We start from the raw sequence: 12,246 nt of genomic DNA, 5'->3' as shown, positions 1-12,246 counted from the left end.
GAAGTACAAATTTACATATGGTTTTAATTTCAGGAAAAGCAGCTTGAGAAACCTATAACAAGCACAATAAATCAAATAATTAATGTTAATGTTATTCGATTATTTTTCAAATATTAGACAATATCACATCTCCAATTAATTTAATATCGGTTTAAGAAATTGCTGAACTTATTTCTTCTTCTTTTTTAACTTTATTGAGGCCATTGTCTTTTTTTAAAATTAAATGTCAGTGAAAAATCCAGAATGATAAATCAAACAACTTCACTTGATTTAATTCGATTATTTCTCAAATATTATCAAATATGATGTGATTAGTTTGAGCTTTTAATAGTTTGACATCAACATTAAACATTGTTGATCGGAGAAATACAACTTTTTTTCTTCTTTTTCTCCAAATGTTGAAACTTTATTGAGACCATTTCGTTCTTCTTATTAAATATCAGATGTTGGCCAGACACTGGGATGGTGTGTCATGCCATGAGTCTTGTTATCTGTCAAACCACACTGGTGATTATCTGCAGCACCGCCGCCTCCGCCCAAACACCGGCTGCGCACATTCACACATGTTTGATCGAGAAAATACTTGAGCGAGGTGATAAAGAGGATGAGCGCTGTTTCCTCCCCTTGATAGGAAATATAATTATGACCTGAGCCAAAAATGTCTCTAATTAAATAACCTAATAAATCACTGATAAATCTCACTCACACGGCTTCAAATGATAGGGGCTGATTTTTTATTAATAGGTAATGATTCACACTGTCTGCTGCAGGAAGTTAAAGAATGAAATTAAAAGGGATTAGTCTGTTAAAGGTGTCGTTTTCTTTTGTGCAAATTAATAAATGTGCATTATTTCACTTGATTTCTTGAGATGACCTTAAATGACCCATTACTTTTTTCTGTCTTTCTATATTAAACGTTTTGGCTTAAAATATGGGAATCGAACAAATCGACCAGAATTAAAAATAGTTCTGTGTTGGAATAATCTCAGAAAGAACCTTTCTCTCTTAAGACCTGATGAACACACACGATTGGGTCCTGTATCAAGGTTTCAGAATATAAATAGAGATAAAATACAGAGGCTCCTTTTACGTTTTTTAAATAGTTTCAGGTCAGCACATAGTAAAGAGGGCACCAAGTTTATAATGGTTAAAATCAGTCATGTGTAAGACTGGACGATATTTTATGTGTATTCTATTATTTTTTTGTTTTATAAATTCACCTATCCCTCTAAGGCAGGAGAAGTTTATCAGTACAGCACATTTCAACAAACAGGACATTCAAAGTGCTTGACATAAAATAATAAAGGCATCACGAGACAATACAATACAATGTCACTTCACTTAAGTGACATGGGGATTAATGAACAAAATGATAAATAAAAGAGGGAAATATTACACTAAGTCACAATCAACGTTACACAATGTGTTAACGTTGTTACAGTAATGTCCAAGTTACTTTAAATTGCTTATTGCATCGTGTACTTTACCCACAATTCCATGCAAATGGCGGTGACTAACTTTAAAGACGTTCTGTGGTATTTTTACTGTGCATTTTACGGTATTTGATGTAACAGTGTAATAGTGCAGTTACTCTATTAGTAATTGTAATATTTTGATTTAATTAAGTCAGTGGAAAACAGGAGAGTCTTCAGCATTAAATTAAAAGAACTATAAAGTTGCATAAATGGACCATATGTGAAGTATAAAACCTGAAAACTGCTTCTCATGTGTAGTTTTGACTCTTAAGTAGTTTCTGCACCTGACACTCTCTCCTGTGACCTGACACGTCCTCCTAACGTCAGGGCTCCATCACCCTGAGGACCAGCATGCACGTCATACCCAAATCATCATGTTTGTGTCAACTGTCGCCCTGATACCGACCTCTCCACCTGGCACCCGGCCATTGACGCCCATATCATGGGCCGGAGGAAGGGTCAGATCTGCTTGGCATCTGTTCAGGTGGGTGTGACTGCGGAGCCAACTGAATTTAAGTAGAAGTCCGGAGGAACCGGACAACACTGTCCCACTCATAGACAGTAAGAGAGAACCAAGAGAACCATGAGTCTGACCGAGAAAGACAAGACCACCGTCAAGGCCATGTGGGCCAAGATCGGCAAGTCTGCGGAGGTGGTTGGGGCTGATGCTCTGGGCAGGTGAGTAACAAGTTGGATCCATGTTTCAGGAAATATTGTTTGATTGTTTTATGTTTGTTTTTCATGGCTGAAGAAAAGTCTCTCATCATAAATTGACTGACTTCATGTTCAACTGCGCAACTTTCATTATTAGCCGAAACTAAACCTTTTGCTCCAGGTGAGGCTCGAACTCACAACCTCGGCATTGCTACGCAATTCACTGTCTATAAGTACCGCGCGCTGACCGATTGCGCCACTGGAGCCTGTATTTCACATAGAAATCAAAATTGTTGTAGTACGAGAAGTAGTAGTCCTCCAGCTCTTCCAAAATACCAAACTTTCTCACCAGTCTCACTTCTCTCTCCATCCCCGCAGGATGCTCATCATCTACCCGCAAACCAAGACCTACTTCTCCCACTGGACAGACTTGAAGCCCGGCTCTAAGCCCGTGAAGGAGCACGGAAAGAGGATCATTACTGCAATCGGCCAGGGTGTGGCCAAGATCGACGACCTGAACAGCGGCATGCTGGAGCTCAGCGAGCTGCACGCCTTCCAGCTGAGAGTTGACCCGGCGAACTTCAAGGTGAGTCATTCGTCACTGACACCAAGTGCGCCAAGATATCTAATGTGCTACAATCCAGCTCCATAGTCACTGTCACAGTGTGCAGAAGTTGGAATCTTCTCTCACTGACTTGACCTCTGCGTACTTTTACGCACGGTGGAATTTTTTTTACGCATAGATTGAATTCTCAGTTACAGTTTTAAAAACTTACTTTCTGCATCCAAAATATATTTTTTTCAGTTTTTAGATTTTTATTGAGGGTGTGAGATGGCAGAGAAGTGCAAGACACCAACTTTTATTTTTCTGTGGGAATGAACTAACTTGTTCAGGTGGATGTTGGCAGCAGTGCAGACCATATGTCTGGTTAATGGTTTTCCTCATGTCCACAGCTCCTGAGCCACTGCATCCTCGTGGTGCTGGCCGTCATGTTCCCCAAGGACTTCACCCCCGAGGTCCACGTCGCCATGGACAAATACCTGGCTTGCCTGTCCCTGGCTCTCTCTGAGAGATACCGCTGAGCTGCCCTCAGTGTGCCACACAAGGCCATGTCACCCATGCACGGTGGAAAATGAAGAAATAAACCGTATGCCACCAAAAAACTCTGTGTTTTGTGACTTTTCTTTGTTGAAGGTGAAATGAAGAGATGTTTGTTTTATTCTTTTTATTTCACACTGAAAAATCCTCACTGTGGTCTTACAGCTTGACATGGATAACAAAAAAATACAACTTTTTTCCACAAAACATTTTGGCATGATGAACAACAAATATATAGGCAGACGTAGTTTATGGGTTTATTATGGCGAGGACGATAAACGCACAATAGAAGTGGTTATGATTTCATAACCACTCGTACCTTATCATCACCAAGGATGAGCCTGAGAAAGAAGAGAGAGAATCATTGTGAATCAGGTGTTATCTCTCATTTTATTTGATTTTATTGCAACATCCAGTAACTTTCTCTCACCTGAGCAGAGCAGCTGCCACCAGACCTCCTCCGATGGGCCCCACCCAGTAGACCCAGTGGTAGGTCCAGTAGTTGGCCATCACTGCAGGGCCGAATGCCCTGGCTGGGTTCAGACACGTCCCTGACACATCACCTCTGCACCAACAAGAAAACAACAACAATATTTTAATCATTCAACGTTTTAAACGTATTATTTGTTAAAAAACAAAACATTTCTGCAGCCAAACATTTCACAGTGCAATATAATGCATTTAAATATTGAAATGTAACATTAAACATTTAATACAGTCATACTGAGGCATTTGATTTTAAGTAATGGGTCAAGATTTAAAAAAGAACTTTAGAAAAAATGATTACAGAATAATTTAATTCAATTAAAATAAAAAACGTAAATTAAAATTAAGTTATTTAAATTAAATTAAATGTTCACCATTATAACCATCATTTTTACTTGTGTCTGCCCCACCCACTTTTGTCTATGATGAAATTATAAATTGTAAAATAAGATAACAAACATTTTAAAGTCCAAAATCAAGCTTAGATAATTTCAGTATTTCAATTTTTTATTTAAATATGACTGTGAAATAAATGCCAGCTGTTATTATTGACTGGCAGATAAGAAACAGACTCTTGGCTGAAATTATATTAAAAGGTAATAAGTGACTTTTAAGTTCCTCTTAAATCTAATACGGTGTAAATGTTTAACAGGAAAAACTGCTCACACACACTTCATTAAGACTTCAGCCTTTCGTCTTACCCTGCCAAGACGCAGATGATGACAGTGCAGCCCACCAGGAAGGGAGCCAGCGGGGTCTTTGTCTTCTTGTTGACGGCCACCAGCAGCACCACCATGGTGACCAGGCAGGTCATGGCCACCTCCCCGAAGATAGCCCCAGATAGCTGGCTCTCTGACTTGAGGATATCAAACGCTGCCCCTGTGGCATTGTGGTAGCGGTCTGCAGGGGTCATCATCTGTAAGATATATGGTCAATAATGAACATTGTTGTCTTCATAAGGAATGTATGGTCATATTTAATTACATTTTATATGTTCAAGTGTTTATAAAAGAGTAAAGATATGCATCCTCTCAGAATATTGTGCACTGTGACTTTTATTATGTCAGATTATGGTTAGATGACCTTGGACATTCCAGCTCCGACCACTCCTCCAATCAGTTGGCAGGCGAGATATGGCCCCACCATCATCAGCTCCATACCTCCGCACAGGTAGATGGCAATTGTGAAGGGAGGGTTGAAGTGGGAGCCACTGGACAGAGGGAAAGAAACAGTAAAGAAAAGGCGGTGGAGCAAATTGGAATCAAGACGAGATCAAACAAACTGCAGGAGACCCAAATATATGAATCTGCAAAACACACAGCAAAGAAACTGTACATTGAACAAAGGTCTTTACCTGATGTTGTCCATGACCGCGACCATCACAGCCACAGCCAGTCCATGCACCAGAGCCGGCTGCAGGCGTCCGGCCGATGGAACGTTCTCGATGACGGACACACAGCCGATGAAAACGAAGAACATGGTCCCCACTATCTCGGCCAGGCAGGGCTGGAACAGTTTCTCATACTTGTTAGGAGGAGGGGGCGCCAGCTTCTTCTGGCCCTTCTCCATGAGAGTGGAGTCAACATCTTCCATTTCCATTTTCTCGACTCCCATGTTTGTTCTTCTCCTTGCTTGATTCCTGTTACTTCTGTTTCAGATAAAGATCTAGCACAGAGATGTTGCTGCCTCAGCCTGCCTGTGCGTCCTCCACGTAGACCCGACCCAGTCTGCAGACTAAGTAGAGGGAACTGCAAGGTGTTGTACTTATTTATACTCATCACTGGCAGCTGACAGGCTGTGCAGTGGAATTGCATCACGGGTAATAAAAAAAGAAAAAAGAAAACCCTGAAGTTCTTTGACACCGTGTCAGAGCAGATGAGGCCACAGCTGGTTCAGAAGCTCAGCCCTCGAGTCCTCAGAGTAACCTTTAGTAGAAGAGGTGATAAGGTTCAAGGAGATGTGAGCGGTTCAAGGTTGCCCGCAGCCTGATGATAGTTTTATTTATCATCATCATTGTTTTATTTGGATGCACAGGCATGCCTGGAGAAACAGGTAGTGGCCTACAGAGATAAGACCAGACCTTGACCATAGACTTTACACAACCTCACCCTCTGCAGACTTGTGACACTACATTACAACTACTACAATACTACACAATGTTCATCAGATTTGATGCTCAAAGTACCTCAAGTAGCACTTTTTGCAGGATTATACTGAAGTAGGATTTTGAGATACTGGTACTTTACTTGCATTTTTGTATTTTATGCAGCTCGACATTTGTCTTCTAGTATTCAGAGGGAAATATTGTGTTACTTTACATTTATTTAACAGTTATTTCTACTGTGTAGATTAAAATTCTATATTAAAAACTATATAAGATACAAGACATTGCTTAATATTTCCCTAGTGGTCCTCAGTTTATTTGGTTTGTGGCCCCTTGTGGAAAAAGTAAGGACTTCAACATATGTTGTGGTACAACATAAAAAACAACATGTGATAACACGAGACAATAAATTAAATATATACAATAAAGGTGACCAAAGTGCAGACTGCATGATTGGAGTGAAGGAGCTGCCGTGACCCGGATTTGAACCGGGGTTGCTGCGGCCACAACGCAGAGTACTAACCACTATACGATCACGGCCACTCCTCATTATATTCCTGATGATTTATCCTCACACAACCCTGGTCGCACTTTGAAACCCTCAGGAAAGAGAGCAGCCTGAGCCAGTAGCTAGTCATACTTCTCTCATTCCTTGATTTTGTCTAATTATAGTTTTTGTTATTGTAAAGGGTGGTCATTTTTAAAGTTCTGTCACCAGGAGCGGTCAGTTGGAGGAAGCACAAGACTGGGAAATGATGGTGGACGTTGGCCAGTGGCTTACAGTCCCATCACATATTGTCACTACCACCCTAAGACCAGACCTGATACTCTGGATACTCCTACACCCTGCATCCTGTGAGGAGAAAGCTGTGGTATGCATCCATGGCATTTGGGGCAGAGCAACATGGCTGTAAAGCCATAGTTTGCTCTGTGTAGGGGTTTCCTTGCAACATCCACCATCAGGTTGCTCAAAGACCTGGCGATCCATGGACAAGCCCTGCACCAGACCATAAAAGAAACATCACACACTGCAGAACTCTGCAGTCAATGGCGCTGGATCAGGAGGAAAGATCCCAACTGGGCCCCAAGTGCACAACTGAAGTTATGTCCCCAACTGGTGGCCGCTAACACCATTCATCCCTCTGGAGGCGTGGGACCAAACATATTGATTTATATTCTATTCTGTTAATTTGTCACCCATCTGTTTTTAAATATGTAGTAGTTGCAGTAGTTTTATAAGCTGTAATCTGATTTCATCCACTGCTGCACAGCCTTCACCACGTGTACCAAAACCATGTAACATGCACTCTCTCTGCACTAGATGGATAAGTTGGCATGGCCCGACAATGCTGATGATTCTCTATCTTTACATATTGCAGCATGAATACTGTATGCATAGTATTGAAATCCCTCAGTTTTCCAGCATCTCACTTTAACTCATTGCTGTGTTTCAGTTGAGTGAAGGACACTGCTTTATGATTCTAATCTAACTTTACTGTATAGGGTAGTGCCCTGTCCTTAATCCACCTTAGATGTACCACAGCTATGAAAGCATAGTTTTCCATCCAGGACTTTGAGCCAAACAATGAGTACAAGAAGACTGTTAATAGATAACCAAAAAGTGTGATCTATGGGTTTAATTCTATATATGGACGTTATTATCAAACATCTGGACCTGTTCCAGTCGTCACACATGCACAAGTCCAAGTTAGCTGGAGTGATATCAGGACACTGTTGCATCATCAAACATTTTATTGAATCTTCAAATGCAGCCATGTGATTGTGTAAGAGCCAGCAGTTGGAGCGGCTCACAGTTTAAATACAAAATTAATACACGTGACAAATTTAAATATTACAGACTAATGGTTACAGAAATGTGTTGGAGAAATCACTGGAAAATCGGGACGTCTTATTTGTTCACTTCAGCATAACACGAGTCCTCTGGTCGCCAAAGAACAACCTGCAGAAAGAGGGATACTTCCATTACTGTGCTGGATTCAATATCATGTTAAGATCATGAACTAATGACCGGCCAGACACAGGCCCAAGGAGCCAAGAGGATATTATCAGCTGGCAAACTGATTACACCAGGCTGTGAGAGTTCTGCAGACTATCATGGAAATACAGTTTAACAGTTTACTATTACCCATAAACCCTCAACTGAAATGACTAAACCTAACCGTCAGCGAGATAACTTAACACTCCCACACCATAACTCTATCTTTGAAGTAACCTCCTTCGGTATATTTTGAAAGTCCAAATTTCTGATCCTGCATTGTTTCTAAACCACTAATTAGAAACCACTAATCTAAATTTAGCAGACACAATTAATGGTGTATTAGACTGCTGCAATAGGGAATAAGCCACACCCTGCCAATACTTTTACTTTTAATAGTTTACATAATCAAGTACCTACATCCTTTTGGCCAAGTAGAAAAGTTAAAGTGTACTTGTATATATGTTAATCTGTTAGTTGTACTTTTACTTTAAAATATTTGAATATTTCCTTATTACTGACATTTTGAAAACAATATGGAAACCAACTCTTATTCTGTAGCAATGGGTCAAAATCTTTCTTTCTTTCTGTTAATGGTGAACCAATTTTTTTATTGTACAAATAAAAATCAGAAAGCCTGTCAAATATTAACAGTGAGAAATGAGTGGGCAAGAATAATGAAACTGAATTCATTCTCTCACCTGATGAAGGTGACAGTGAGCAGTGCACCACACATGGGTCCGACCCAGTAGATCCAGTGATGGTCCCACTGATGGGCAGCCACTGCAGGACCGAAGGCTCGTGCGGGGTTCATACAGCCTCCGGACAGCATCCCTCTGAAACAACAGACAGTGACAACACTGAAACACAGCTCAACACTGGGCTTCTCATTTCACATGGAGTAGTTACAGTCTCACTAAAAACAAGGTTTACATTTGGAGGGACTATGATGTAGATGAGCTCAACCTCTGCTGCTTCACTTCTGACCACTCTGTCTTAAATCTGAGTCTCATGAGAGAAATACTTTAATACACATGTATCACATAAAGTTAACTTTTACATCTGGTGGCAATTCACAGTTTGGTTAGATCTTATTTTATAGATATATAGATAAATCTAAAGTACTATAGTATATAGTATATAAGTAGTATAAATACTTTGAACAAATAAACGTACCTCTTATCTAAGTTAATCATTACAGGCTAAAGAAAAAGATGTAATGGAAGAAAAAAAGCGAAGACAGGACATAAGAGAGGAAAGGAAAATGGTAAATGGTTTGTATTTATATAGCGCTTTTCTAGTCTTGAAAAGAAAATGAGAAAGGAGAAAATAGAAAAGCAAAGAAAAATGAAAAAGACAGGAAAGGAAAGCAAAAAAAGAAAAAAGGAGAAAAAAAGAAAAAAAAAGAAAAAAGACAGGAAAGGAAAGCAAAAAAAGGAGAAAAAAAGAAAAAAAAGAAAAAAAAGAAAAAAGACAGGAAAGGAAAGAAGAATATAAGAAAAAAAAAGAGTGGACATAAATTCATAAAGCAGTGACAAAGAGCTCCGCCTGCTGACACATTATTGCATCACTAATCTAATAATCAAAATACGTTAATATTACACTCAGAGTCTTGTTGGATCAAATGGAAACACAATCAAGTATTGCTGTAATATTACATATACAGATATTAAACATTAAACTGGTTGTCAAGGTAATAACAGTGAATAAATAAGCAATAAAATAATAAAAGTGATAATAAATACATGTGTCGAGGTAGACTGTGGTCAGTGCTGCAGCTGACCCTCTGGACCAAGCGTCTCCACCCCTGACTTCTGCCGCAGCTCTTACCCTGCTATTATGTTAGCCGTCACCGTGAGGCCGATGCAGAATGGAGCCGACGGTGAGCGGGTCTGACGGTTGACGGCGCCCAAGCACACCACGGTGGTGAGGATCAGGGTCAGCATCATCTCTGCCATCGTGGCTTTACCCAGGTCGCTGGTGCTGGGCTGAAGGGCTCCTCCGAGGGCAGAGTCGTACAAGTTGGTCGGGTACATGACCTGAAAGAAGAGCAAACATCAATCAACAGTTTTCATTTATTTTCTAATATTCAACTTAAAATCACAAAAAACAACATTTTGACTACGGAGATTAACATGCAAAGTCTTTAACTTTTTTTTTTTGTGCAGAAATGAGCTTCTATACGTTTTCGTACCTTGGCCAAAGCAGCACCGATCATCCCTCCTACAGTCTGAGCTGTGATGTAAGGCACCATCAGGAGCAGCTCCATCCCTCCACAAAGGAATACGCTCAGAGACACTGCAGGGTTAAAGTGGCCCCCACTACGATAAACACAATGAACTTTATGTGACTCTGTCAGAACGACTGTTACACAACAAATGATTCTCTTTTAAACAACTTGGTGGTATCAAATGTAGTGCTTTAGTGAAAGGACCTTTTAGAAACTTCTGCTCAGCTCTGGCAGTTTGCATGATGCTGTTTACATCACAGTATGTGAACGTGTTAAAGCTAATTCACTTTATATCCAGATTTAAAACCATCAAACTTATGTCATCTTTTACTCCACATGTGATTTGGGGAGGAAATCCAAAATATACATTTAAAAAGAACACAGAACATCACCTTTAAAACACAATATCATTCTTTACCTTATTTGCCCTAACACCATGATGAGCGTGCCCAGTGTCAGTCCGTGTGCCAGAGCCGGCTGGAGGACGCCGCCTGCTCCCACGTTCCCGATGACAGACGCACATCCCACGAACACGAACAGGCTGGTCCCGAACAGCTCGGCCAGGCAGGGCTGAACATACCTCTCATACATGCACCTCTTCTTGTTGTTGCTGCCGCTCTCCACCTCCTCCTCTCCCACGTCAGCCACTGTGAACACCTCTGTGTTGGTTTTGGACCCTGACATGATCGCTTCCTCTCGCTGGACCCTCTCTGGTGTCTGCTGGGTGGTCTGATGGAAGTTATATATGTTTATGAGCTATTGTAGGGATGATGCATACATACGCACATCCATCATTTTTTTTCACCCCATCTTCCTGCAATTGTTTATACACCCACAACTGTTGGCCCTCAGTCAAGAGAAGCTCATAAAATTATTAGCACTTTTGTTACTGGATGTCAGAGAGCACACAGGCAGATAATGAGATAAGGGGTGACACTCTGTTTTGTTTAGCTGACACCACAGATGCTTTCTATCAGGAATTCTGACTCCTGAAGAGAGTGAAAACTTTTTCTTTATGTCAAAGGTGAGAGTCATGGAAGCTCGAGAGAAGAAAGTCAGTTCATATATATATTTATTTATCTTCCTCAAACTGTATTTTCTCTGCAAAATAGTTATTTCTTTTCAATTTTATTTCATCTTTTTATCTTGTCTTATCTTCATGTCAAGGAGAGTCGAACTGTATACGGTTGATACATGTGACAAATTCAAATTTGATTTGACTTTTGTTTTTTTTTATCATCTGTGGGTTCATCATTTTATGAACGAGTCCTGTCACATCCACATTTCCTTATCTGTTGTTATGTAAAGATCCAGAATGCTTTGGCTGTAATCAGGGCTTTAGTCTTTCATATTGGACATGTTTTTATTTTTATATAAATTTAAATTTAAAGGTTTTTTTCATTCATTGCTTTTTTTAACTTTTGGTTCCTTTGCTTTTAATTTGATTTATTTTCCCTTTATTTTTATTATTTGTTGACGCAAAATGTGTTAAAAATGTTGAAAACCTACTTGGAAATGAAAACAATTCAGATTGTTACTGTCTGCTGACAGATATTGAGTAACAAACAAAAAAACACAACTTGTTAGAAGTTATTCCTCCAATAAGCTTGTTCCTAACTAGCTCAACTAATATATGTGATAACTAGCTGATATTTATACTGTTTGCCAATAAAGTCGAAAGCTGGCTCTTCTTTTCGCCCATTTCTGTGTGTGTGTGTGTTTCTGTGTGTGTGTGTGCAAAATAAGTAGACGATGCTCACCAGACCTGGGTTGGAGGGAGGTTATCTGCAGGTGATTAATGTAGGGAGCTGATCAGTCAAAGGTCAAAATCAAGGTCCAGAAAATTATGGTATAAAAAATACTATTCCGAGAAATACCCACAAACATCAGAGACAATCTTAACCTAAAACTGATTTGATTCCAAAGTATCTCTACAGTTTATAGGATTATAGACGTGATTTATGGATCAGAACAATCTTTTTATAACCATATGGCAGGATTAACATCAGCATGATGTCACTATGAAGTCTTAAGTGATGTCAAATATTTTAGTAATGCATTAACTTTTGATCAATAACATTACAGACACATTCTACAGGTTATTTAGATTAACTGATTAATTTATTAATCATCACCATGATTATTAATTATTAGATTATTACAGGGCCACTCCCACTCCTGTCCTAGCTGCTTATTTCATTT

At 39.7% G+C, this 12,246-nt stretch overlaps 3 protein-coding genes and 2 non-coding genes across 6 annotated transcripts; 1 reads left to right on the top strand and 4 right to left on the bottom strand.

Annotated features, from left to right (window-relative positions):
* Positions 1-1,994: 1,994 nt before the first annotated feature.
* hbae5 (hemoglobin, alpha embryonic 5) lies at positions 1,995-3,293 on the top strand. The gene is made up of 3 exons (XM_020082927.2): positions 1,995-2,153; positions 2,508-2,715; positions 3,084-3,293. Exons 1-3 carry the CDS (start codon positions 2,059-2,061, stop codon positions 3,210-3,212), a joined length of 432 nt encoding a protein of 143 aa, XP_019938486.1. The 5' UTR covers positions 1,995-2,058; the 3' UTR covers positions 3,213-3,293.
* On the bottom strand, positions 2,303-2,395 carry trnai-uau (transfer RNA isoleucine (anticodon UAU)). Its single transcript is given in 2 exon segments — positions 2,303-2,338; positions 2,358-2,395. It is a non-coding gene; the product is annotated as a tRNA-Ile (tRNA).
* Positions 3,294-3,351: 58 nt separating the features above from the next.
* On the bottom strand, positions 3,352-5,492 carry LOC109626807 (aquaporin-8-like). Its single transcript, XM_020082974.2, has 5 exons — positions 5,069-5,492; positions 4,798-4,924; positions 4,416-4,630; positions 3,659-3,793; positions 3,352-3,569 (listed from the first exon to the last, which is right to left on the bottom strand). Exons 1-5 carry the CDS (start codon positions 5,326-5,328, stop codon positions 3,524-3,526), a joined length of 783 nt encoding a protein of 260 aa, XP_019938533.1. The 5' UTR covers positions 5,329-5,492; the 3' UTR covers positions 3,352-3,523.
* A 794-nt stretch (positions 5,493-6,286) lies between these two features.
* trnah-gug (transfer RNA histidin (anticodon GUG)) lies at positions 6,287-6,358 on the bottom strand. The gene has a single exon. It is a non-coding gene; the product is annotated as a tRNA-His (tRNA).
* A 1,194-nt stretch (positions 6,359-7,552) lies between these two features.
* aqp8a.1 (aquaporin 8a, tandem duplicate 1) lies at positions 7,553-12,225 on the bottom strand. Of its 2 annotated transcripts, XM_020082980.2 has the most exons (6): positions 11,805-12,225; positions 10,463-10,773; positions 10,009-10,135; positions 9,645-9,853; positions 8,516-8,650; positions 7,553-7,778 (listed from the first exon to the last, which is right to left on the bottom strand). In XM_020082980.2, exons 2-6 carry the CDS (start codon positions 10,726-10,728, stop codon positions 7,736-7,738), a joined length of 780 nt encoding a protein of 259 aa, XP_019938539.1. In that variant the 5' UTR covers positions 10,729-10,773; positions 11,805-12,225; the 3' UTR covers positions 7,553-7,735. The 2 variants fall into 2 exon arrangements, with proteins under 2 accessions (XP_019938539.1, XP_069373248.1); XM_069517147.1 differs by having other exon boundaries at positions 10,463-12,225.
* Between the last annotated feature and the right edge of the window lie 21 nt (positions 12,226-12,246).

This window comes from Paralichthys olivaceus, chromosome 21, assembly GCF_024713975.1.
Source record: "Paralichthys olivaceus isolate ysfri-2021 chromosome 21, ASM2471397v2, whole genome shotgun sequence".
Classification (NCBI taxonomy): domain Eukaryota; kingdom Metazoa; phylum Chordata; class Actinopteri; order Pleuronectiformes; family Paralichthyidae; genus Paralichthys; species Paralichthys olivaceus.
Note: the sequence above shows the minus strand (reverse complement) of the source record. Positions and strands in the feature narration are given on the sequence as shown.

Bases quoted from the DNA above. Each gene is read 5' to 3' on its own strand.
- hbae5 (XM_020082927.2), top strand. From the start codon at position 2,059: ATGAGTCTGACCGAGAAAGACAAGACCACCGTCAAGGCCATGTGGGCC. The intron at 2,154-2,507 runs GTGAGTAACAAG...CCATCCCCGCAG, and splicing joins GGGGCTGATGCTCTGGGCAG to GATGCTCATCATCTACCCGC. The intron at 2,716-3,083 runs GTGAGTCATTCG...TCATGTCCACAG, and splicing joins TTGACCCGGCGAACTTCAAG to CTCCTGAGCCACTGCATCCT.
- LOC109626807 (XM_020082974.2), bottom strand. From the start codon at position 5,328: ATGGGAGTCGAGAAAATGGAAATGGAAGATGTTGACTCCACTCTCATG. The intron at 4,631-4,797 runs GTCATCTAACCA...TATATCTTACAG, and splicing joins TCGGAGCTGGAATGTCCAAG to ATGATGACCCCTGCAGACCG. The intron at 3,794-4,415 runs GTAAGACGAAAG...TTGTTGGTGCAG, and splicing joins ATCATCTGCGTCTTGGCAGG to AGGTGATGTGTCAGGGACGT.
- aqp8a.1 (XM_069517147.1), bottom strand. From the start codon at position 10,728: ATGTCAGGGTCCAAAACCAACACAGAGGTGTTCACAGTGGCTGACGTG. The intron at 10,136-10,462 runs GTAAAGAATGAT...TGTTTATCGTAG, and splicing joins ATGGTGTTAGGGCAAATAAG to TGGGGGCCACTTTAACCCTG. The intron at 9,854-10,008 runs GTACGAAAACGT...CTCTTCTTTCAG, and splicing joins TCGGTGCTGCTTTGGCCAAG to GTCATGTACCCGACCAACTT.